We start from the raw sequence: 22,952 nt of genomic DNA, 5'->3' as shown, positions 1-22,952 counted from the left end.
CGTCTAGAGATGCTTGACCGGAGCCTTACTCCACTAGACCACCTAGCCGCCCTGACTCTGTTGTCGTTAATATCTCTCATCACCAGTGAGTTCGAATTTGTTTTCCTGTGCCCGGTTTATGTGTCAATAAGAAGTTTCTTCTCTGCATGCACGATGTATAAGGAGACTCTAATGTGTAGATGTTGTGTTTACCCTTTTTGAATCCTTGCTTCCGATGAGATTCCGATGAAAATTAAATTTATTCCTCTGGATTTTAGAAAATATTTAATAAAATCATAGAATTATTCTTTATAGAAACATTTGTATTCATGAGAGTACCACAGATTACGGACAGTTGAAGAATTTAATAAAAGTGCGAAATGGATCCGGTTAGAAAAAATTTCATTCGCTTCAAGGTCCTCATCGACAGTCCCTAAGAAATTATTAAGCCTAATCGGATGAAATGCGTTTGGAAAATTAAATATTCCCCGGAGATGAGCACCAAGTTTTCAGACCGTATTAACACATTCGTTTATAAAACAGTGACCATATAGACATAAAAAAAAGGATAGTTACTCGAAAAGACTCTTATTCAATTTACATGAAGTTTGGTCAAAAATTTTTCATTATTAGTTTATAGCTATGTGAAGTTTTCCATTATTTTTCACGGCCAAAACTCAAAACAGTACAACTTCACTGATTTAGATCAATTGTAAACGAGATCTGCTCCACAATTCAAGCCTTCCAATTTGAGCAACTTTCCAAAGCAAGTTTTTCAGTTCCGTGTGTACTAGTGTTTTTCTTAATAGCCTTCTTTATGATTTGAGTTCATCGACATCTTTGCTTTTGCGTGCAAAATCTTTTGTTTAATTTGTGTGATAGAATATTCATTTATTTCATCGGCAGCAATTTTGGAATGCTTAACCAATATTACAAAATTGTAGAAAATTGCTAATATAGAATGTGGAATTTTTGAAGGAGTCACAAACCTGTACACAGTATAACACGTTTAATGAGAACAACGGGGAGTTGTTTTCATGAATTTTTGAATTACAACTCACGATATTTCGTTATCCATGGTTTCATGCAACTTACCTTCAGTATAGAACTTTGAACTGCCGATGCCGTCAAAAATTTTGAAAGCACATTTATACTTCTGAATAATAATTCATCAGTTATGTACATTTATCCATCACCATACAGATGTGTAATCTTACGTACCTGCGCAATATTAATCAAAGCTTTAACTTAATCAGGTGTTATGACTCGTGCACTAACGTCTATCGTTTCTCATATTATACTTACATATGCGATATGTACACATCAAATTGCGTAATAAGAAACCATTCCCTCGCACAGCTTGTGATAAAATATTATTTTCAATGAAAACGTTACCAGCCAAGTCACAGTTGTACGAGCCTTGAACTTCTTCCAACTTCGGGCGAACTTCAATGTACGTAGCTATGCCTGTGCTTAAAAATATAATGATATACGGGAAATGGGTTGGCAGCCATATGACAACCAGAGAAAAAAATCTTTTGTTCTCTTCAACTTTATTTAGACGCCAGCATAAAACTTCGTCAGCAACATATGCAAGGTCGAACAGTTGATAGTTTAATCAAAGAGACCGAATCCCATGTCATCATCTTCTTCCTCAGATTCTTCCTTCTTTTCTTCTTTCTTCTCTGCAGCTGGGGCCGCAGCAGCAGCAACTGGAGCAGTAGCCGCAGCAGCTGCAGCAAATTTGCTGGGATCCTATGGCAATGGATGCAAAAGTTTGTCAATACAGATGGGTATTTCTTTCAAGTACCGTAGTAACTCAAGTGATCATCTAATCATTTGTCGTCGTGTGTGTGTGTGTGTGTGTGTGTGTATATATATATATATATAAATATATAAATACACACAATATAAATAATATTATATATATATATAAAAATTTGCTACTGAAACATTTATCGGTACCAAAGAAATATATAAGATGTTTTACATAAAACTATAAATCACATCTTCAAAATATTTTTAAAAATTTAGCAGAACGCATTTTTACTTGGACTTGAATAAGTGATTAATGGAAAATTTCATGACGAAAATTTACTTGCTACTGGCGCCACAATAAAAATTGAGGTACAGTTAAAGTTATTCAGACAGCGTTTCAACGCGAAATATCAACTGAGAAAAGGCATGCTAGTGGGTTCAGCTATTTCTAGCTCTAGCACGTGAATTCTTTTCTTCAGACGCGTGAGGCTTTCATCATTAATTCATTAGTTACTGATAAGTAGAACTGGATTATTTTATATTATTCATAATTGCAATGTAAAAATAAAAATAGTTCACCTTGATGTATTCTTTGATGGTGGTGGCTTCTTTAAACTCAACGTCCGTGGTAGCAGCAAGGGCGAGCAAGTTCTTGAACCCGTTGGCGATACTATGAGGTGCACTCGCAATGGTAGGATATCCAATAGCCAAACAGACGGAAGCCAGGTTGGCAACACCAACCATGAACTTTGCGCGCAAATCCTCGGGCTTAATGTCCAAGATTTCAGGAGCAAATATGGTGCCAGAGTCGTAAACTTGTTCAACCAAAAGACCGTATGAGAAAGGAGAGATGTTCAACATGTTCAAAAGGGTAGCTTCTGAAGCTCCAACTTTGTCACCAGGCTTCAAAATGTGCACATCATTCTGTAATATTAAGTTAGAGTTGAGAAGACAGTGGAATGCTTGTTACTTTACATAATGTTATAAATATAATAAGTTCATCTAAGTCCAATTTCAATAAGAAATTCCATATATCTAAATATAAAATTTTTTTCAAATTCTTGTTATTGTTTTGCAATGGTACTTACAATGATTTCAATGGTACCCTTGGAAATCTTGGTCGGGATGCTCAAAGCTTGGAAGAAAGAAGTTTTCTCAGGACCCAAGCCAGTATTCTGAGCAGGGATGATGACGCTCAATGGTGCAATGGCGCCAGCCCTAGCTGGAGCACGAACTTTGTTCTCAATTAACTTGTCCCTAACTTCGACCAGGTCTCCACGAGTGAACACAAATCCAACATTGCCACGGATATGCGGTAGAAGTTTTTCTAATGCTTGGTTTCGTTCAATGTGACCGCGAATCGCCTTACGCATCATGGTGTTCTTGCCCATAAGCACAACTGCGGTGCCACGTAGAGACATACGAATCTGCTGCATCTGTTTTGAGCCAACATTGTCTGCGCCCACGATGAAACATTTTGGATAGTCATCCAGAAGTTGCTGCAAACATCAGGATAGTACGAAAATGAATAACAGATATTAGGGCTGTGTATTCTTGTTTTCAAAAATTTGTAATACTTATGGAACAGTTTTAATAATGCCACTAATCTAACAAATGATGGATATATATCTTTTACTCAAATAATAATATTTGTTCTCTTTCTTTCGTGTGATACATATTCTTAATTTTGCAACTTTAGATATTTTGTTCCTTTAATAAAATTGAAATTTCTATTATCCCCAATCAAATATAATCACTTTTTTAATTTTTGTAAAAAAAATGTGTGCATAACCTTATATTTACATGCAATAAATGTGTAATATATTCTTGGGATCGAAAAATTATAATAAGTGTATTATTGAAAGTTATATAGCTAAACGTGTTGCAAGCACAGTAACTTGTAATTTTATTTCTTCAGTTGATGACCGAAATAAGAAAATGGCTGAATGCAGTGAAGTTATAATGACATAAACGAATCAACTTCATTTCAACGGCCAACTATGGTTTACCTACAATGAGTTTGGTGAAGTAGTTCGACTTCCATGTTGCTTTGTCCTCCCTACCCATCTTTACGTGCGTGTAGGGATACCTCGAAGGAGTTTAAGGGCTAAAAAAAAAAAACGAAAACGAGGTTACATTACATATTCTTTTGGTCCATGAGAATCATGTACCGTATTCTAGGACACCGCTGGTTTGAGTAAAATTAAAGTTTAGTCAGCTCACAGGTTGACAAAGCCGGTCGGCATATGTGAAGCGTGGCCTGATTGCCACGAGCACATGTTCGCAACAAGTTTCAGCACATTTTAATGTAAAACAATTCCCATCGATGGTAATGAACATTATTTTCTGTAAATCGATTGCGATAACTTATAGTTTTCATATTATTGTGATTTTAGGAAGTGCCGGATTCAATGGAAATTACGACAAATCGGGACTATAATCAACGTGCGTACCTCAGCAGGATGAACGGGCGTAATGGTAGAGAAAGCGGATGTCACCCTGGCGCAGGCAAGGATGCCAGGAAATACGAGATGTCTCTAATGCCAACCAATCAACTCGCGACCATCATCGCACGTGCGTTCCGAAATCCGCACTTCGTGTTGTTGGTAATTTTATTCTCTTTCACGCTCTCGAGTTTATGACTGCTGCCTCTATCTTAGGAAGTTTTTAGCGCTGCCAACAAATTTCGGAACGCACCGTAAATCATCCAATCTAGGGATCCTAGGCCAAACTTTCGTTATTAGTAGGTAACCGCACTTTTCAAACACTCAACTAAGGAGATTTTATTTATTGAAATATTGGTATAATAATGATTACGTATAATATACTTCCTGAATCAAGTAAATCTGTCAGAATTGTTGTTTCTTAACTAAAATTTCTCATGCATAGGGACGAAAATAATTTCGAGATATGTACTTACATTCACACATTGACTGTGGAATTCTTCAGTTATATCGAGGTATCTCTAAGTAACGATTGTGTTGCACGTGATTCTTTATTCTACAATATTGAGCTACACTAAAAAATATGCCTGTACACGTTCACCAATTGTAAAATTATAGAGCATTAACAGATAGAGTTAAATTAAATTTGTTATGAACGTACAAGTGACTTACCAGAGTAACTTGACCTTATAAAGTTATAGGTAATTTTACCAATCGCACACAAAAAAAATATGAAATTGAAACTTTAATATTATTATTATTGAATACTGCGCTTAAGTTGTGAAGTAACCAGACGCTACAGAACAAACTGCCCTCACATTTATAGATACAATTAAAATGTTTAACACAAGAAAAAAAAACCGAATACATTTACATGAATAAGTTCTTTAATGGATGAAAAATGTACATGTGCAGGCAGTTTATTTTGTACAATTACATTTCGACATTGATTTGGGGGGTCTGCGCAATCATTTATGTATAAAAATATAAAGTAGTAGTGAAAATTTTCATCTCCGTAATTAGAAATATTGAAGCTTTTTGTTTCTGAAGATTAGTATTTGTATTCATCGTACTCCTTTTAAGACGTAATTAACCACTACGTATGTACAGTTGCTTAAATTTAAACAAGTCAATTGAGATACCTTACAAGGATAACGTACAGATACTGATCTATTGTAATAGTCCTTCATTTTCTTCCAACTCTTAATTTATAATTATTATAGAAGCCCCTTTTTCGAATCCTTGGAACAGAAATGTTGGCCTGCTTGAACTTGTTAAAATTTAAATAATAATCTGAGGTAGCACGCTTATTGTACTTTTGAAATAAATGACCTTACTAAGTGCCAATATTCTGTGTCCTCAGAAAGCACAATCATATTAAGTTCCAGCTTTGAAAATGCATGATGTGTACGTATATATCTTATTAAGGTGGGATCACATATAATTAATTTCATCCGCACTTAAAAGTTCAATAGTTATTCGTTTTGTGCTTAGAAATATCATTCAATGATCACAAAAGTTTCTTCCACTTTCTTGGTTTTTCTTTTTATCAACTTCTACCTACTACTTTTCTCACTTTTCGACACATAAAAAAAAGCTTATAGAAAAATACTATAGACCTATCCATAAAAAATAATACATAATTAAAATTAACAACAGGCTGTCTGGATACCTAGCTAGCAGTAATTATAAAAAGTGTCTTCAAAAAAGTTGAGAGACATTAAAATTTCTTGCATTGAATGTGGCGTCGCTTACTCGTCCGTTGGATGATAATATGGTTAATCATTAGCTTAATTATTTTAATCAGTACTAGATTGAGTTATGAAACTATCGTGATTGCGGAGTAACCAGCATAAAACCAACTTTTTCATGAGCGTAAGCTAAGTTCTTTGCTAGTCCAGAAGTGCAACCATGTTGTTGAATCGTTTGGAATCTGAAAGTTCGGAAGTTTTTCTCACTATCAATGTATGTGACGGCAGCCATCAAAGGACACATTATGATCTTGGTGTGGTCTAAGAAGTTTATCTGAAAAAAAAGTTGTTGACATACATATTTATGCAACACTGGCCAGTCACAATGTTCATACGAACTCCACAATTTTTTCACATTGTACAAACAGATGGATGTCAGAGATGAAAAAGAAAAACTGTGTGAGTTATAATTACTTGTACAGATCCATTAGTCAGCTGCATAACTACAGCGCTTTGCGTTCTAAACCACTGATGCATGTAGGGAATCCTGGACATTGAATCACTTTGCTTAACAGCCACCGATCCCCCAGCTTTCATTAGATGTTCATTCATGTAACGTTGAAAATAGTTCAACAGCTTCATCTTCTTGTCCAGGTGACCCGGATAGTCCTTAACTGTATGGTATTCTTCTGATCCTTCACGATTTATGTAATGAACATTGAAACCGTTCGCAAGCATTATCAGACGTGTTCCGTCGTTGTACATCACACCAACTCCTTCGTCAGATAATTGGTATCCAAAGCCATATTTGTCTGAGTAGTCCACCCATTTACTGATCCAAACAAATGGTTGTGCATCTGGATCTGTCATCTCATCTAAAGTAGTTGAAGAAAGAAAGAAACAAAGAAAAAAACACCACGTCATTGGAGTTCAGGTTGAAAAATCTAGTATCGTACACATCAATATACAATGTGTGTTTAACAATGGAAGATAAAGATGAGTTGTTGAACCATCGATGACGACGAAAAAAAAATTTCACGTTGAAAAGTTACTCATTCAACTTCAGAAAACACCAAAATAAAGCGAAATGCACTCTAAATACGTCAAATTTAGTAGGTGTGAACCTTAAGAGAGAGACTGCTTATAGTACAACAGCAATAAGTTCAAGAGCAATGGAATTTTGTTCACCTTAAATAGGTATTGACAGAAAGAATACACACTTGTATCAAATAATTTCTCTGTTAACAGCAATTCATTCACAGGGAAACAGTGCACATCAATATTGTTACTGTCATGCATTTAACTGACCAACATTTTTATCACTGGTTGATAATAGAACAGGTAATAAATAAGAGTCAAAGTATTTATACAGACTCAAATAAAGCAATTCCAGATAACAAGTATGGTGATGTTTTGTGAAAATAATTTACATGTACATCTACTTTGTTTTCAATCAAAAAGTCAGATACACTCAACAATCTGCTGTAATAGAGATACTTCTGCATGAATTTCAGATATATGTTGATTAAAAATGAATAAAGGTAATTCAAACGAGCAAAGTTTCTAGTCATGCTATGAAAATTTGATGATTGACCAGGACAATTTTCACTGATTATTTTTACTTAGAATGTTGGTGACCTGTTTCAAACTAAAACGATTCAGTTGTAATGATTGTAGTCTTAAATATTGGAAATAAGTAGATATAATAGGGTGGCGACAATTTTGCTCAAATAAAACTCTCTGACTTTTCCCATCAGAAAATTCAGAATTCTTTAAAGTTTTCCCACAAAACTTAAGTAATATTGGGCAGCTTTTATGACAAAAATCTCGCGAAATTGCGCACCTTGAATATATAAATTTGGATCTAAAAAACAAATAGTATTGCTTTGTTTCACACAAAATAATTAGAGATTAAACAATACCATTTCTGAAAGTTAGATTAACTGAATTTACGAAGCATAGCTGAAGACTGAAAACGAATTATAAAAAAAAAGTATGTTTTTTCCCTACAATCCGTCATAATTCCCTGACTTTTCCCGATAGACGAAATTTCCTGACTCTTCCTGGATTTCTTAGTCTGTCGCCACCCTGCTATGGGTCCTCAATTTGCAGCAATAGAAGCATTGATTACTGAACAAAAACACATTGTATATTAATATTATACACGGATTGGAAGAACCATGCCTGATGTTTCCAGGGTAATCTGATAGGATCTTGGCCGTTCTGTATTGGAAATATACAGTATCAATTAGTGAAATTAAAACTGGTTGTTAGTAGTGTAATATTTGTGGCTGGAATAGTATGTGAATTTACTACTTTTCGTGTGGCGTCATATATGTCTATGTACCTCCAAAAGCGATGAGGTCCACGGCAGGCTTAGTTTTGAGTACAGTTGCTAATTGTTCTTTTAGTGTGAGTAACATCTTCTTTATATCGAGACCCAATTTTTTTTCTTCACTCATTTCGATACCTTTACCCTTGAGAGCAGGACTTTGCGGAACTCTGAATAGGACATCATTTATATCTCCACATCCATTTCCATTCATTTCAGTTAACGGCTTACGCTGATTGTGCATTTCCAATGCATCCATACGAGGTGCCATTGTAAGGCAAGATATTGGAAGACTTGTTGGCAAGAATCCTATGAATTTGGTAAATAATAACGAATTTAATTTCTTGACTTTCAGACAACTCATTTGTACACTTAAATCGTACGGTACCATTCACTTTTAAGAAATTGGTTATTTCTGTACGAAGCAGCTGTTTATGCTTCTAATTTATGAATTTTAACCTGAGAAAGTAAATATTTCATACCAGATGTGAAGAATACATCTTTGATCAGTTTGTTAACACTGGGCCGTTTAGTGGGATTCCCTTGAAGCATGTTGGCAATCATATTCATTGCAGCTTTGCTCAGAAAAGCTGGAGTTTTGTATTGCACTTGTTTTATCCTAGCATATGTTTCCCTGAGGCTTGATGTTTCGAAAGGTGGTTTTCCCACAAGAAGAGTGTACATTATACATCCGATACTCCAGATGTCAACTTCATAGGAATGCCCAGATTTCATCAGAATTTCTGGAGCTATGTAATTTGGAGTTCCGCACAAAGTTCTATTTTCCGAAATTAAATCAAAGTAGTTTATTAACATTCGAAGACCAGCTACTTGGAATAAGTTTTAGATCAATTATGCCTCTAAATAAAGCTTGAAGTGGATAACATTAACATAACAAAGGTTTTTCTTAAGTAACTATTTTGGAACTTTAGGAATGAAAGAAATGAATTTTTCAATTATCACCATGTTAACATTACAAACTTGATCCCCATAAACGTATAATAATAATTGAATAAGGAGATTACTTTTTCCTTTCTCCATCATGTTCTAGTTTTGTAGCTAATCCGAAGTCACCTATTTTTACTTGTAATTCGTCGTCTAGGAAAAGGTTCCCTAGTTTCAGATCTCGATGTATTATTTTATTCTTGTGCAGATAGGCGACACCATCCAAGATCTGTTTCATGTAATAGCGTGTTTCACACTCTGTCAGAGCTTTCCTTCTTTTGTGCAACTCCATCATTGACTGAAAAAATAAGTATAACGAATCAGATATATATCGCCATGGTATTCCAATTTGTATACTGGAGGAAAGTGTGTCTGATATTGTGCAAACAAGAAAATGGTGATTAGAAATCTTACATAAATTAAACGTATATTCCTTACATTTGAAAAAGTAATATGGCTTTCTCTGAAAAGATGCATAAAATATAAAAGGTTGATGTGAAATCTTTACCCTTTTACGACAAAGTTCCAATATGATATAAATATTTTGGATATCTTCAAAGAATCCATGAAACCCGACGATATGTCTGTGTGTGAGACTTTGATGAATATGTATTTCCTGCGTCATTTTGTCACGCTGATTGACTTTTGTCAGTATTGATTTGGGTACAATTTTTCCAGCAAATACATGATGAGACTTCGATTCCTTGATCTCGTAACATTTTGCAAATCCACCCTAGAAAAAATATAACACAATACAGATTCGCCACAACATATTTTTTGTGATCATTCCTCGTTATAAAATATAAAATTTTCATTCATAAGATTCATCTTAAACACTATTTTATTAATCAAATGATTCCTTAAAATATTAGCTGATACAAAGTTGTTTCACAAATTCTGTTTTGCTTAAATGAAATTATTAGGAAGCCTAGAACTGAAGGTATATCAGAATTCACGGGGTAACTAATACGCTCTACTTTACTGTTAAAAGATATCTTTTGGGAAATAATAATTCTATCTGACATTTGCGGGCATGTTATGTGAAATTAGCAAATAAATTTCGAATGGTAATTTACTGCTAATGTAATGCTTGATGGGGTTTTGAATACAGCAATGTTTTTTTGAAAAACATTACAAGGCTAAGAGCAACAAGTGTTTGGATATATCTAGGTGAAAGGCTGAAAGCTGTATGACAAATGACGTTTTGGACTTAATCCACCAGTAATAACATCAATTTCTCAGAGCATATATTTCCGGGCACAACAGAAAATCAACAATGGGCTTGATGGTGGCATAGTGTTCAAAAATTTGACCTTGCAGAAGCCCGAATCAGGACTATTGACACTGCATGCAAAACGTAGTGTAATTAGTTGTAAGGAATAAAGAAAACATGAACGAAAGATTTAGATTGATGTGCAATACAGAGAAGAATGATTAATCGGAAAAGAAGAGAGTAATAACGATAAATCAGTTGTCCCACAATACTGTTCGAAGGAATTAATGTGTTTGTGTCAGAATCTGATTGTTTGATCAATTCGCCTTCAATCTACTGATTCCCAGAAAGTTGAAATGGCTTTAGGATCGACTCATTTTTGGCTTCGCCCTCAAAACCGGCGATCGAGGATTTTGCTATTTTTCGGCTTGGGAAGGATGCAAGAGAGACAACACGTTGATTAATATTCGAGGAGACTCACCTTTCCGAAGAAACGACCCTTAATATAGCTCTTTCCCGTATTTCCATCGTGGATTATATCGGGAATAACGTTGTCTTTGTCATGTTTAGACATCTTTGTTGTTCCGGGTAATTCGAGCCACAGTCCAGTATAGGTATAAAACTTAGAAATCGGTTAAAATCACAGTTATAAGACACGTAGTAACACCGAAGGCCGCTTCTCTTGGTTACTCGCCCTCAACTGGCTGCTGTTTCGTGTTGAACGGGCAACGGATTCTAATGTTTGAATCCAGATGTTCCAGCCAATAGCGTACGTCCCACTTGTCACGTGACACCGAATTTTCTGTTGTTGGTACGCTTCGCCATCGAGGCTTTACCCATGGGCAGCCTGTACAGTATTTTTCGATGAGCATTAATTAAACTTGATCAGTAAGAGCACTGAACAGTGCTCGTAGTGTATATCGGAACATATCCCAAGATCTTGGTCAAATTTTGTAGAGTTTCTTGCACTCTTTTGAAATATGCAGAGAGAGTTCAAGATTTTCGAAAACTGACGAAACGACGTTCGTTTTTCGAAATCCCCTAATGGGAAACCCAATTTTCGTGATTTTTATTGAAAATTTTACACGGTATGTGAGGTGATATAATTGATATATCCTATAAGTTTCATTGATGTTAAGACCGCTTCATATCGAGAAAAAATATTTCGTGCTTCACAGAAATTTGCCAATCTTTGTGCTGGTGTCGACTTTATGGGCATTATTGTGGGATGTATTCAGATTTTCTAATCCAAATAATATTACTCAAATTTGATACACTCATACCTGGAGGAATAAATGACCAGACATCGTATGATGTATGACATCGAAGACCACATATCAATTTGCTGGTAAAGACTAACAAAAAAAAAAAAAAAACACAAAATACCGGTCAAAACATTCAAATCAGGGATTTATTGTAGTAAAAACAATATCGTGTAAATCCTAATTTCTAATCAAACAGCAGTTCGATCGTTTTTACAACTATAGTCTTGGATGCTTGGCCGTTCTGAATACTCAATACTATAGTTGTCCGAATATTCACTTACTTTCACGTTCCACACGTAACATTTTTGTATGCTTCATATCGGAAAAAAATAAATATCGTAAAAAATCCCTTTTGTATTTCTTTACTATTATTTCCTTTAAAGGAATAAGAGTTTGAAAAATATTCATTGTCAGTTGCAAACTGACACTACCGCCTATATCGAGCCAATGCCGATTTCACTAAAAGACGATACAGGTTGAATCTGATTGGCCAATAAATTCGGACCTAAGCACACTACTGGCAAAAATGTGCCACGCAACACGAAACTAACGGAACCGACCGTTTTAGTTAGATATTAAAAATGTATAATTACCCGCATCATCACGCGTTCTTAGCGGTTGTCATATATGCACCTAAATCGCAAAACGCTAGATATTTACCCAATCGTGTATTATATCGTCGAATTGACGGGACCAATAAAATGTTGAGTACAGTACCTTAAGCGGGTACCCTGGTCGATTTCGACATTGGCGAATGTATCTCCAAATATCAAAGTCCGCATATCTCAAACGTGAAGAAGGTAAAATGCTGAACAAAAACGATACAATACATTTTCAATTAATGCAGAAATAAAGAAATGGCATGAATTCTACGAATTTACTATTGCGATTTCTTAGAATCCATACCATTTCTTTATTTCTGCGTCAAATGAAATTATATCGGAGTGTGTTTGTTCAGAATTGCGTATAAAATGGGGCTGTTGGGCCCTTCTTTCGCGCTTGAGATACGTGATTTCGGTATTTGGAGATTTATACGAGAACGTCGTAATCAAGTAAACCACCCCCTTAAAGTTTTTTAAACACTGAATTGAAAATCAGAATTTCACCTAGTACAAGTATATTAATAATTTCGTAAAGGTTTCACACGATATCAAACTTCGGAAAATATTTACTGTATTTATTCGCGAGATGATGGGGACTGATTGTTTGAAGATCAAATCGAAACCCTAAATATCAATGATTCTTCATGAGACCACTATAAGTTCTTGTCACCTTATATTCATTTAATCAACCATTATTGCCTCTCAAGGGTGGAAATTCATATTATGGCAGTTCTATTTTCAGACAAAAAATGTTATCATACCGCAGATGAAAAATAATGTGAAGAGTTTTTTATTGGAATAATATATTGCATTCATTTTTTAACAAACAATACATTCAATTTTTCTGTAGCAATATTTTGCTTCAATTATATTTGCATAAATTAAAACAATCATAAAATGATGCAAAAATACGATAAACCGTAATGGGGATATAAACTATTGTGTAATTTTTACTTATTTATGAGGATAAAACCAATAATGATAATAATAACAACAACGATAATAATAATAATAATAATAATGGCAGTGGGCTTGTATATGTATGATAATTACTAAGTGGGATCATTTTAATTTTTGATCACATATCTTGGATATGTTTGTATGTATATATAATACATATATGTATATATATATATATATTTTTTTTTAATTGAACTTTATAATATACTTTCGTGGTACTAGATAAAATTGTAATTACTTATGAATTATGCAGATTGTATTAGACCGTGATATATAATTTAGTATTGTTCTAGTAAGAAACTTCACTTACAATAAAACTGATAAAAATATCTATTATAATATATAAAAATTACAATCGTTTTAAAGATTCGTTTTAATAAGCTACAATTTTTTCAGCTAATAATCAAGGTATAAGCACTCCTATGAGTTCAAACATTTCTTTTTACAGCGCAGTTAGGCTTTGTAGGAAAGAAAATTGAATTCAAAACTCTTCAAGCCGCCAACTTTCAATTCTACATGAATAACTTTCAATCTGCTGTAATCAAAATTCATATGAAACTAATGAATGGAATAAATATTTTCTAATAATTATTTGTATGTCAGTACATATGATTATCTACTAATTGAATGGGAAGAAAATAATTCTTTCAGTGATTCAGAAGGCTATAATATTACTCGTTATTAATTTTAACACACAATTGTGTATTGAAATGTGAATACGCAAAGCTATATCGAAACCATGGGAATCACAGTTGATATCATCCGAAATATTCAACACAAGTAGTATTGAGACACAATAATCAGGCTAATAGACGAATACACTTAATAGGCTGTGATACATGTATATTAATGAATACAATAGACAGGGTGTCTACTGCAATCGAGAATTGAGATTTCAGGACTATTCCAGAAGTTTCCAGGATAACTTATAGAAAAATTCTAGGTCCTTAATTTCGTTTTCTTATGAATTTTTAAGAATAGGATGAGTTGGTTACGTGTTGAATAAAGTAATTCACATATCTGTAGGTATTAAGCATATGCTCTAGAGGCATGACGAATTAAACTTTACGTAAAAAGGCCGCGTCACTAATCAAATATTGCAGTTTTCAATAAAAACTGTATCACGTCAACTTTTTCAGGATAATACAAATGATTCCAGGATTTTTCGATAACTTGTGGAGCAATTTTTGTAATCCAGGATGACTTGAGGATTTTAGGATATATAAGAAGCAGTAGACACCCTGAACAAAGTACAAAATAAAAAAATTGTTTTGCACAGATATTACCAATAAGAAATTATTGCAGAATTATATCAGTCCGAAAATTATATGATTAAATTATTTCTGTACGGCTGTACTCGCGGGTTTGTATTCCACTCATAAATTCAAATAACTGTTCAGTCTTTATTCTCTAGATTTTTGATAGCCGTATTAATAAAATCATGTCTTTTTTTATAAAAATTTTCAAATTTCGTCTGAATTTATCATCTTGAAATAATGTCTTTATTAGTTAGTACACATGTACTAGAAATTTATGATATTCTATTACCATTCGGGATACATACTGCAAAATTTAATGTCATACTCTTTGTTGTACATAGTGTAAAGTTTTCCTACCACGACATTATGCAATATAGTTTAATTTGAAGAAAATTATGTCTTCTGAACGATTTTTGAGATGAAGAAATTTTTGGAGTTACCTTGCATTGTTATACTTATCAACGATTGTAACAACTCTTAAACGTAATGGCTTTAAATGGCATATAAGTCGGTGGTTCAAGGTACTTTAGTACTAAAGACCAGCATACAGGTGGTTGCTGAGCCATGATGCATTATGGCATTACACATCAGATGACGTACCAGCTTATTAATTCAACATAAATAATCATGAACTTAATAAGAGCTATAAGAATTGCGCTGACATAATTATGTTTTTTCAATTTTGACAGTGAAATCTAATAATAATTTTCAAGAAGTTTTAGGAATGACTATGTCTTGCATTTTTAAAAATTCAACTAGAACTAGCAATGAAGGTTCTAATGAACAGCGGAGTTTCGTTTAAAATTACTGGATTGTGAATTAAGAATCAATTGATATTACAATTTAGCATACAAAGCAGAAAGTTTTAACCTCGACGTTGTTTGTGAATCTTACAAGATAATGCTTCATATAGATTAATTGGTTTCGTGGTGCTATATCAGCTAATGTATACTCAACGTATTAGGATCGATTTCCTGACTCCTATGTGTATAATTAAATGAAATTACATAGTTTATTACTTGCACAGACCTATACATTATCGTATTGTCATGCTACCACGCAATAACAATCTCTTATTAAATTGTACATTCAGGCTTACAAACAAAAGTAATGTTTTTTTTCATTGCTCTATAAAGAATCAAAAAGTATTTCTTCAGTAGGCAACGTAGGTATATTTAGAATATTGCCTCGACTATAATTGGTTGCGAGATTGAGTTAGAAAATAGAGATATGCTTTCACAAAATATTTCAAAGATATGTATACATATAAGACTACTACAAACTCTATACAAGCGGGTTTTACCGCGTAGAAAAGTGTGAAACATCTGTGCAGAGTGCAAACAATGTGCTTTTATTATTTTACTATTAGACAGTGTAGAAACTTACAAATCTACCAGATAGGCCACGTGACAAAAAAAGAATATATTTTGATCATACTGATTCCACCCTTAGTCGTTGTGCATCTTGAAATAGAGGACAATTTTTCAGAAAAAGCTACTTCAGTTATTGCTTAGTAATCGATTTTTCGTCCGTGTATATGTGTATCACGTATATTGGCAACAGCCGATTGAAATACTCTTATTTAATGTTTGCATTTGCATTACGTACACAGGTCACATATGAGACGGTGTTTAAATTTTAAACCCAAACACCATGTGGGTTTTTACTGGTAGGAACGGCAGTTTCAAGCTGTCTCGGGGATCCTATCATTTTCCGTGTACTTCCTGGTTTCAGTGCGCCTAGAACGAATAATATTTAGTGTGCATTACTTTCAATTTATGAAATGTTCCGCTACGAGTTACTGCTAATTATCAATGAACTGTTGAAACATTAAAATGTATGGCATGAATATTTCACCTTCAAGTAAATGTTTGATCTGATCATCCTGTGACGCAACGGCAAGACTCTGTAAGTTGGCTTCCTTCATATCAGCTACCAGGCGTTCGACCTGTACCTTTTTCTCAACAATAGTTGATTCTAAACTAGCCACTTCTAATTTCAGAGATTCAGCGCACTGTGTAACGAGTTCTGCCGATCGCTTTGCATGTTCAACTTCAGATTGCAAGTGTTCCACTTCTCCTATTATCTTTCGTTCCATTATTTTCCTTTCGTCTACCTCACGACTCATCGCATGTTGTTCCGATGCAAGCTCTTCTATCACCAGTCTGAATTTGAAAGAATTCATTTGGACTTAAGCGATACAAAAGCGAGAGACAAAAATAAACAATTGTGTGGATAGTGAATTGCAGAATTTTTCAAACGAGTTGTACCTATATAAATGTTAAATGACTTTTTTTTTTACAAAATATATTCATCAAATCGAGTGCAGGGAAATCTTCACATTGGTAACATCCTGCTTCTCTGTTTTCAAAGAAGAGAAGGTAAGTTGTCACAATCAGCCAAAAAATGAAAAGTTGAGTTTTCGCTAGATGTCCATGTTTTGAAATCAGAGAATCACCTCCAACCATTTTCAGGTGAATATTTGTGTGAGTAAGCGTGTGTAATTATGCCTGTAACCAATTTTTGTCCAACAATAACTCGAGAACGGATGAGCAGATTTTTTATTATTTGGACCACGCCATTCCTGAATTATTTGCATTAAGTAAGTTTTTTTTTTTGCTCAGTTCTAGCACAGAAATGGGTGGACCAGTTCAATTGAAATCGGATTCTTAGGTTTGGCTTCATCGAAATAAAAAATGATTAGATATTACCCCTGAGTTATTCGCGAAAATCAAAACTTAGTGTCTAAGATTTTGATTTTTGTATAAAACGGGAATGACAGGAAGTTGGTTAGGCCAGACGATGTTTCTACTTGTTATCTATGCTTATATGATGAAATGTTTCGACAAATATTATTAATTTCAGAGGCATGATGGTACCTAATTTTATTTTTGCACTGCAACAGTTCTGTTTCACAATTTGCAAGCTTCGATCTTAGCAATGTTATTTCGGACTTTAAAGTTTTTTCTTGCTGCCGCACTATTTCACTTTCCTCTTCTACATGAGCTAGTTCTTTTAACTGAAACATACACGGTTAAAAATAGTATTATGAGTCGTCTATTAACGCTATGCATGAGACTAACTAAACTATAAAGAATAAAGTTTCGACTGAAGGTAAAATTTATAGTTTAGATTGCAATATTGTGTTCGTACTTATGTGTGAAAATTTTCTTGTATCATTATATCTTGAGTTTCTAGTTTTATTATTCTGCTAGCTTATATCACGCAATTGAGAACGAAAATCGTACATGAACTTAGTGTCAAATGATATATTCGCAGTGTATTGTTATTTCTATAATATTACTATTAGAAAATAATAACTTGAGATGCCTACCTGTTCTTCGAGCATACGTCCCGTTGATTCAAATCGATTCACCTCGTGTGATATGTAATCCATTTGATGTACTTGTTCTTTATTTTTAGTTTCGAAATACAGTATTTCTGCATCATACTGAAAACAAATTAATTGTTATGACAAACTAGACAGAAAGAGTGGGGTCTTTTATTTTCAGAGCATAATTAGAGTTACTACCTTAGTTAAATCTGCTTGCTGGGCGTTAATGGTGTCACGCTGTCTGTTAACCAATCTTACCAGTTCAACATATCGTTGAGTATATGCAACAGTCATCATACTTTGTGGCTGACTTGGTACTGGATTACTCATTGGTGTTTGACTTTTCTGCTCGTGAAATTCCTAACGAAAAATAATAATAAATAGAGTTCATATTGATGCATAATATAATTAAAAAATGACAGATAACTAAAATAAAGTCAAATGTGATAGTAAGTCAGATCTAACAGCAGTTTTGAACAAACGATTTGTGAACATTCAAGAATAAATTTGCACAATGTATACCTTGAACAGATTTCGCTTCAATTTTGTCGAGTTATTCGGAGAAGATTGACCATCTTTCTGAAGCTGTGGGCTCCCGCCACTGGATAATGGCGAAAATTGAGATCTACTAGGGCTGCTGAGGTTTGGCGGGGGTGGCTCTCTGTAAGGCGGAAGCGTCCTTGGTAAAGCTGAAACTAATCCAGGTGGATCCCTGTATGGAGGAACTTCTCGAACTTTCCTTTGTTGCATGTATGTTGCATTGTCTAAGAAAATAGGAAAGAAAATAAGTAAATGTCAGTGTTATTGAAATAATTTATTCAGTAAATTAGTAATGACTTTGAAGAATGTGACATGAATAACTTCATCCCAAAAGTCATAAGCAATTCTTTGGCGACAAACTTACATTCACTGCTACCTGCTCGGTTCGGGGACTGGCTTGGTTTGTGCTGAACTTTTTGTGCACTTGGTTCTTTTGATTTTAATTGCTGTGTAGGCTGAACTATGGCCACATTTTCCATTTGAACCTAATTCAAACACAAGTAAGAAACATAATTAAGTCGTATATTCGTAATTCAAATTACGAGTTGGGATGTTATAAACTGACATGTCACTTCTCCACTTTTTTGGACTAGTCAGGGGCGAGAGATATTATTATTCTCTCATTATTCTGTATAAGTATCATTTACAGAAAAATGTCTACAATCAGACCACAGTTGAGATGTAAGGAAATAACTAAACCTGATTTGTCCATGGAATAGACGCTTGTTAAATGACTATAGCGTTCCAGTCACAGAATGTTAAGAAAGTAAAGAAAGTTAATGATTAATACGCGAACTATTAGTAAGAACTTTGTGTGTTACATTTATGTTGTGAGTTCCATACAATAGCAACCAAATTTAAATTTCATTAAAGATGTTTTGGATAAATAAATATTGCGTGTATGAGTCACATCTGACTGCATATTTGTTTTGACTTTACCACGTCTGGTATACTATCACAACAGATTAATGAACTACTACGAAAGGTGAATAAATAAAGCTTGTCAGTAAGTGTATTCTACATGACCATTAGATGTAAAAAATTCAGACCAATAAAAAAAACTACACAAAATAATAATGATAAAATATAAATAAAAACGAAAAGTCTATTAGAATTAAAGATCTATTGTCCTAGAGAAAAGGTGGTCCTATATGCAATCCAAATATTCTACCTATTGTAGATAAGAAAAATTCAGACAAATGATTTTGGAGTTGGTAGAGTTTTTAGCAAAGAATCAAGTGATTAGGCACAGACTCAATACTTACCTCTGAAGTATTTTCTGGTACAGCACTGCAAAGTCCACCGAATGTGAGTGATGTTCTGATATCTCTGTTACGTTCCAATCCCTTAGGTTCATCAACTTCCGGAGAATTAGAGACTGTTGGATTTCGTGTAAAATCTTGCCACTCTTGGATTGCTGCTCCGCTAAGTTTTCCTTCTTTAAAATAAGTGCCTTCAGGGTGGCTACTAGGAAGTCCATTTAGATGAGATCTTTGGGTACAGCGAGCACCCAAAGTACCTTGCGGTTTGTTTCCATCCGAAGATCTTCTTAGTATTAACTGAACTTCCGATGAGTATTCTCCCCATTTCAGTAAAATCTGTCAGAAGCAACAAAGAGCAATATTTCAATGTAATACACTTATCGTATCAAGAACTTGGTGAAAGTTCGTAGGGTAGTCTGATATATGAAACAGTTTTTACTTATTAAGGAATTCCTTGGTGAAATGTTTTTCTGTAAAAATTTAGCAGTTAATTGTTCAGGGCTCTGCAGAGTTATTCAGATAATGTTTTGTTGTTTTTCCTATAAATTTCCGAGTAAAGTCTCTGCACTTTCATTACTTTTTATTCAATTTAATGTCAGTATTACGATTTGAATTGAAAACTACTTCATCTTTTCGAAAAGAGTTTTTGTGTACTGATCTGAAGTGATTATATTTCTGATCAGTATCTCCAATATTCTAAATGACTCACTTTCGAAATGTTGGATTATTTTGTTTTCAATATTTGGTTCAATTTAAATTCTTCTTGAGCATCTCTGGATTATTTTTAGCGTCATTCAGGAATTACTTTTGATTATCTAGTCAGATTCTGTAATAGGATCAATGAATTTGTTCACATCATGTCGGTACGGTACGAACAATTTTACTATTCATATGTACATTCAGAGAAGAACTCTTCATTTTTATTATTGAATTTACTCAAGTTACTGGTCAAAAACTGCTTGATTAGATACACATTTGCAACAACAAGAAGAACCAGTAGAGGCTGACTGACATATTAATAAAAATTTCGACATAAAATAGTTGAGAAGTCCTGAACAGAAGCTTAGAAATGTGGACATTTTTTTTAGCGACGTTTGAAAGAAAAAAAGAATGTTGTTAAAAACTGCCATGTAATGACAACATTTCCAGTAAAGTGTGAAGTTAGTTATGGGAAGTCAAAAATTATCTGAAAATGCTTTGAATATTTCTACGATATTTTTTCTACGGGGGAAAAAAACTGGTAGGCAACAATTTAGCTATAATTTATTTACTAAAAGATAGAAAGAACTAAAGAAGCGTTAGGTTGTTCTTACCTTGAGTGGATTTTCATATGGGGCCAAGAGACGTTCGTTGTTTCGCCAACGCTCAACCAAGGTAAATCTGCCTGTCTGCCCTGTTGCATGAGCCAGTGCATATACAACATCCTTGAAGTAAAAAAGATGTATTGCAAGAAACTTGCCATATATATGAACACATGACAAACCCATGGCTGTGTAACAGCTAATTCTACAAACCTGACATGTCGTTGTTTCTGTAACCCCGCATACAATACGTTGAAATCCCTCTACCCAGACTTTTAGTTCCATTGTGTCATCTAAACTTTTCGGTTCTCATGATCCCTTGCATTTTTTGTCTCAGATTCACTGTAAATATACATATATATGAATAAGTAAAACATTATTATGTGCAAAGCGACTGAAACTTAACAGTAGTAATTTCAAAGTAAATAAGACATATTTTGTGGAAAAAATGGAATACAATAATGAATAAATGGAATAATGGGTAAGAAATTCATAGTAACACTAGACAATTAGAGCAAATTCACATGGTTTGATTCATTGAGAGAGCCACTATCTAAAGTGTGATGGTGAAACACTGCACCAAAGTGCCGGCAGTATGTTTAAAATTCCAAATCCAAAAATGGAATATACCAAAATATCAGGAAACGCTTGTGCAGTTGGTGCAAATAGGTGAATATTTCACGATATGAGTACACAACTCTGGATTCAAAACTGGTTTACAACTAAAAACTTTGACTCATTAAAACTTATAACGTATAAACCAAATTTCTCACTAATTGTGATTAGATGCGCATCTTAGAAATAGTTATTTAATCTTAGTTCGATCAATTTCAATGCCTTTGTTTTCGAAAATTCTTTAACCATACCCCTATTCTCTGGTGGAAGGTTATTTCAATGTTTGAGGTAAAAAAATCAATCTACCAAGTTAAGGGGATTAATTTAGAATCTCGGGCGTCACAAGGAATAGCCTCTAACTGGTTTTTTGCTCCTGAATAGTGTTCGAGGTTAATTTCTTGTAAATCATACATAGTAGGTTCAAGTAAATACAATAGTACCATCGTTGTTCAGCTTGATCAATAATTTCTTTGTGTGGCAATAAAATATTAAATAGTAGAAAGCTATAAAATCAGATTGATCATTTATTCTGAATATACAAATTATAAGACTATGAAAGTAATTATACACACAAGGTAATTTTCCATCATCTCATTCTATAATTCTGATTATTGTGGTCCAATGCATAAATGGAAAGCTAAATGACCTGATTCAATAATCGTAAATCCGAATATTTGCTAGAATTCAGTGCTTTAATGATTGTAAAGTAAATTTAAATGATCTGGTATACACTTTTTACATAATGTACCACATGTAACGTGTGATAGTCGTGAATTGTGCAAGATTAAAGAGTATTTAAATATCGCAAGCAGCAATGTGGAAAATTTGATAAAGGGGCGGTATTTGCAGCGATTGTCAAAGACTTTTGGTAGTAATTAGAATCAAGTGACAACAACGTAAATTAGATACATGATACATACATGATACGCATATACGTAGTTTAAAATGATTCGTACGATTCGTACCGTGGCATATCGTCTTTCCGGAACTCGTATAGCCCGATTTCTTTTCCAAGAATGAATAATAGTAAAGAGAAAACGTTGGGAAGAAATTGTCAGCTACTTAGGTAAAGTACACAAAGATCAAAACTATAGATAAGTACTGACGGTGACAGACAGGCTAACCACAAACCAGCAACTGTCAACTGTGGCTATCTATTTCGTATTTTGTCGTCCCAACAGAGAGAAAACCTGGCGAATAGATGAAAATTAACCGTTCTAGTTCTGTCGAAACACAAGATTGTTTGAAGAATCAAAATGCTAGATATTAATCGTTTCATGACACAATTTTGTTTTACCTTTGTTCAATCGAATATGATGCAATGGGGAGAACGCGTTTAACGTAAACGTAACGTAGGTGTTCTCCGATTGACCCAATCGTGCCTCTCGAATCCACTCGTAACAAACTGTAACCAACTGACAACGATGACGGCTCTTCTCTATTAGCCGCAAC

General features: G+C 34.0%; 3 protein-coding genes and 2 long non-coding RNA genes across 7 annotated transcripts; 2 read left to right on the top strand and 3 right to left on the bottom strand.

Moving 5' to 3' along the window:
- Nucleotides 1-1,515: 1,515 nt before the first annotated feature.
- On the bottom strand, nt 1,516-4,300 carry RpLP0 (ribosomal protein LP0). Its single transcript, XM_046622955.2, has 5 exons — nt 4,191-4,300; nt 3,751-3,844; nt 2,826-3,236; nt 2,317-2,661; nt 1,516-1,734 (listed from the first exon to the last, which is right to left on the bottom strand). Exons 2-5 carry the CDS (start codon nt 3,802-3,804, stop codon nt 1,594-1,596), a joined length of 951 nt encoding a protein of 316 aa, XP_046478911.1. The 5' UTR covers nt 3,805-3,844; nt 4,191-4,300; the 3' UTR covers nt 1,516-1,593.
- LOC124217424 (uncharacterized) lies at nt 3,575-5,877 on the top strand. The gene is made up of 2 exons (XR_006882823.2): nt 3,575-4,066; nt 4,134-5,877. It is a non-coding gene; the product is annotated as an uncharacterized lncRNA (long non-coding RNA).
- On the bottom strand, nt 5,076-11,077 carry polo (Serine/threonine-protein kinase polo). Its single transcript, XM_046622949.2, has 7 exons — nt 10,844-11,077; nt 9,658-9,882; nt 9,230-9,447; nt 8,687-8,982; nt 8,220-8,513; nt 6,347-6,747; nt 5,076-6,206 (listed from the first exon to the last, which is right to left on the bottom strand). The coding sequence occupies exons 1-7, from the start codon at nt 10,934-10,936 to the stop codon at nt 6,009-6,011; spliced, it is 1,725 nt and encodes a 574-aa protein (XP_046478905.1). The 5' UTR covers nt 10,937-11,077; the 3' UTR covers nt 5,076-6,008.
- A 174-nt stretch (nt 11,078-11,251) lies between these two features.
- LOC124217423 (uncharacterized) lies at nt 11,252-12,965 on the top strand. The gene is made up of 2 exons (XR_006882822.2): nt 11,252-11,450; nt 11,541-12,965. It is a non-coding gene; the product is annotated as an uncharacterized lncRNA (long non-coding RNA).
- A 79-nt stretch (nt 12,966-13,044) lies between these two features.
- RASSF8 (ras association domain-containing protein 8) lies at nt 13,045-22,942 on the bottom strand. 3 transcript variants are annotated; one of them, XM_046622952.2, is made up of 11 exons: nt 22,798-22,942; nt 21,099-21,227; nt 20,898-21,008; nt 19,588-19,920; nt 18,687-18,807; nt 18,305-18,546; nt 17,981-18,142; nt 17,783-17,899; nt 17,328-17,467; nt 16,306-16,613; nt 13,045-16,187 (listed from the first exon to the last, which is right to left on the bottom strand). In XM_046622952.2, exons 2-11 carry the CDS (start codon nt 21,168-21,170, stop codon nt 16,087-16,089), a joined length of 1,707 nt encoding a protein of 568 aa, XP_046478908.1. In that variant the 5' UTR covers nt 21,171-21,227; nt 22,798-22,942; the 3' UTR covers nt 13,045-16,086. The 3 variants fall into 3 exon arrangements, with proteins under 3 accessions (XP_046478908.1, XP_046478910.1, XP_046478909.1); XM_046622954.2 differs by lacking the exon at nt 22,798-22,942 and adding an exon at nt 22,421-22,774; XM_046622953.2 differs by lacking the exon at nt 22,798-22,942 and adding an exon at nt 22,466-22,774.
- Nucleotides 22,943-22,952: the final 10 nt, after the last annotated feature.

Source organism: Neodiprion pinetum, chromosome 4 (assembly GCF_021155775.2).
Source record: "Neodiprion pinetum isolate iyNeoPine1 chromosome 4, iyNeoPine1.2, whole genome shotgun sequence".
Taxonomy (NCBI): Eukaryota; Metazoa; Arthropoda; class Insecta; order Hymenoptera; family Diprionidae; genus Neodiprion; species Neodiprion pinetum.
The sequence above is the reverse complement of the archived record's forward strand: the minus strand, read 5'-3'. Positions and strand labels throughout refer to the sequence as shown.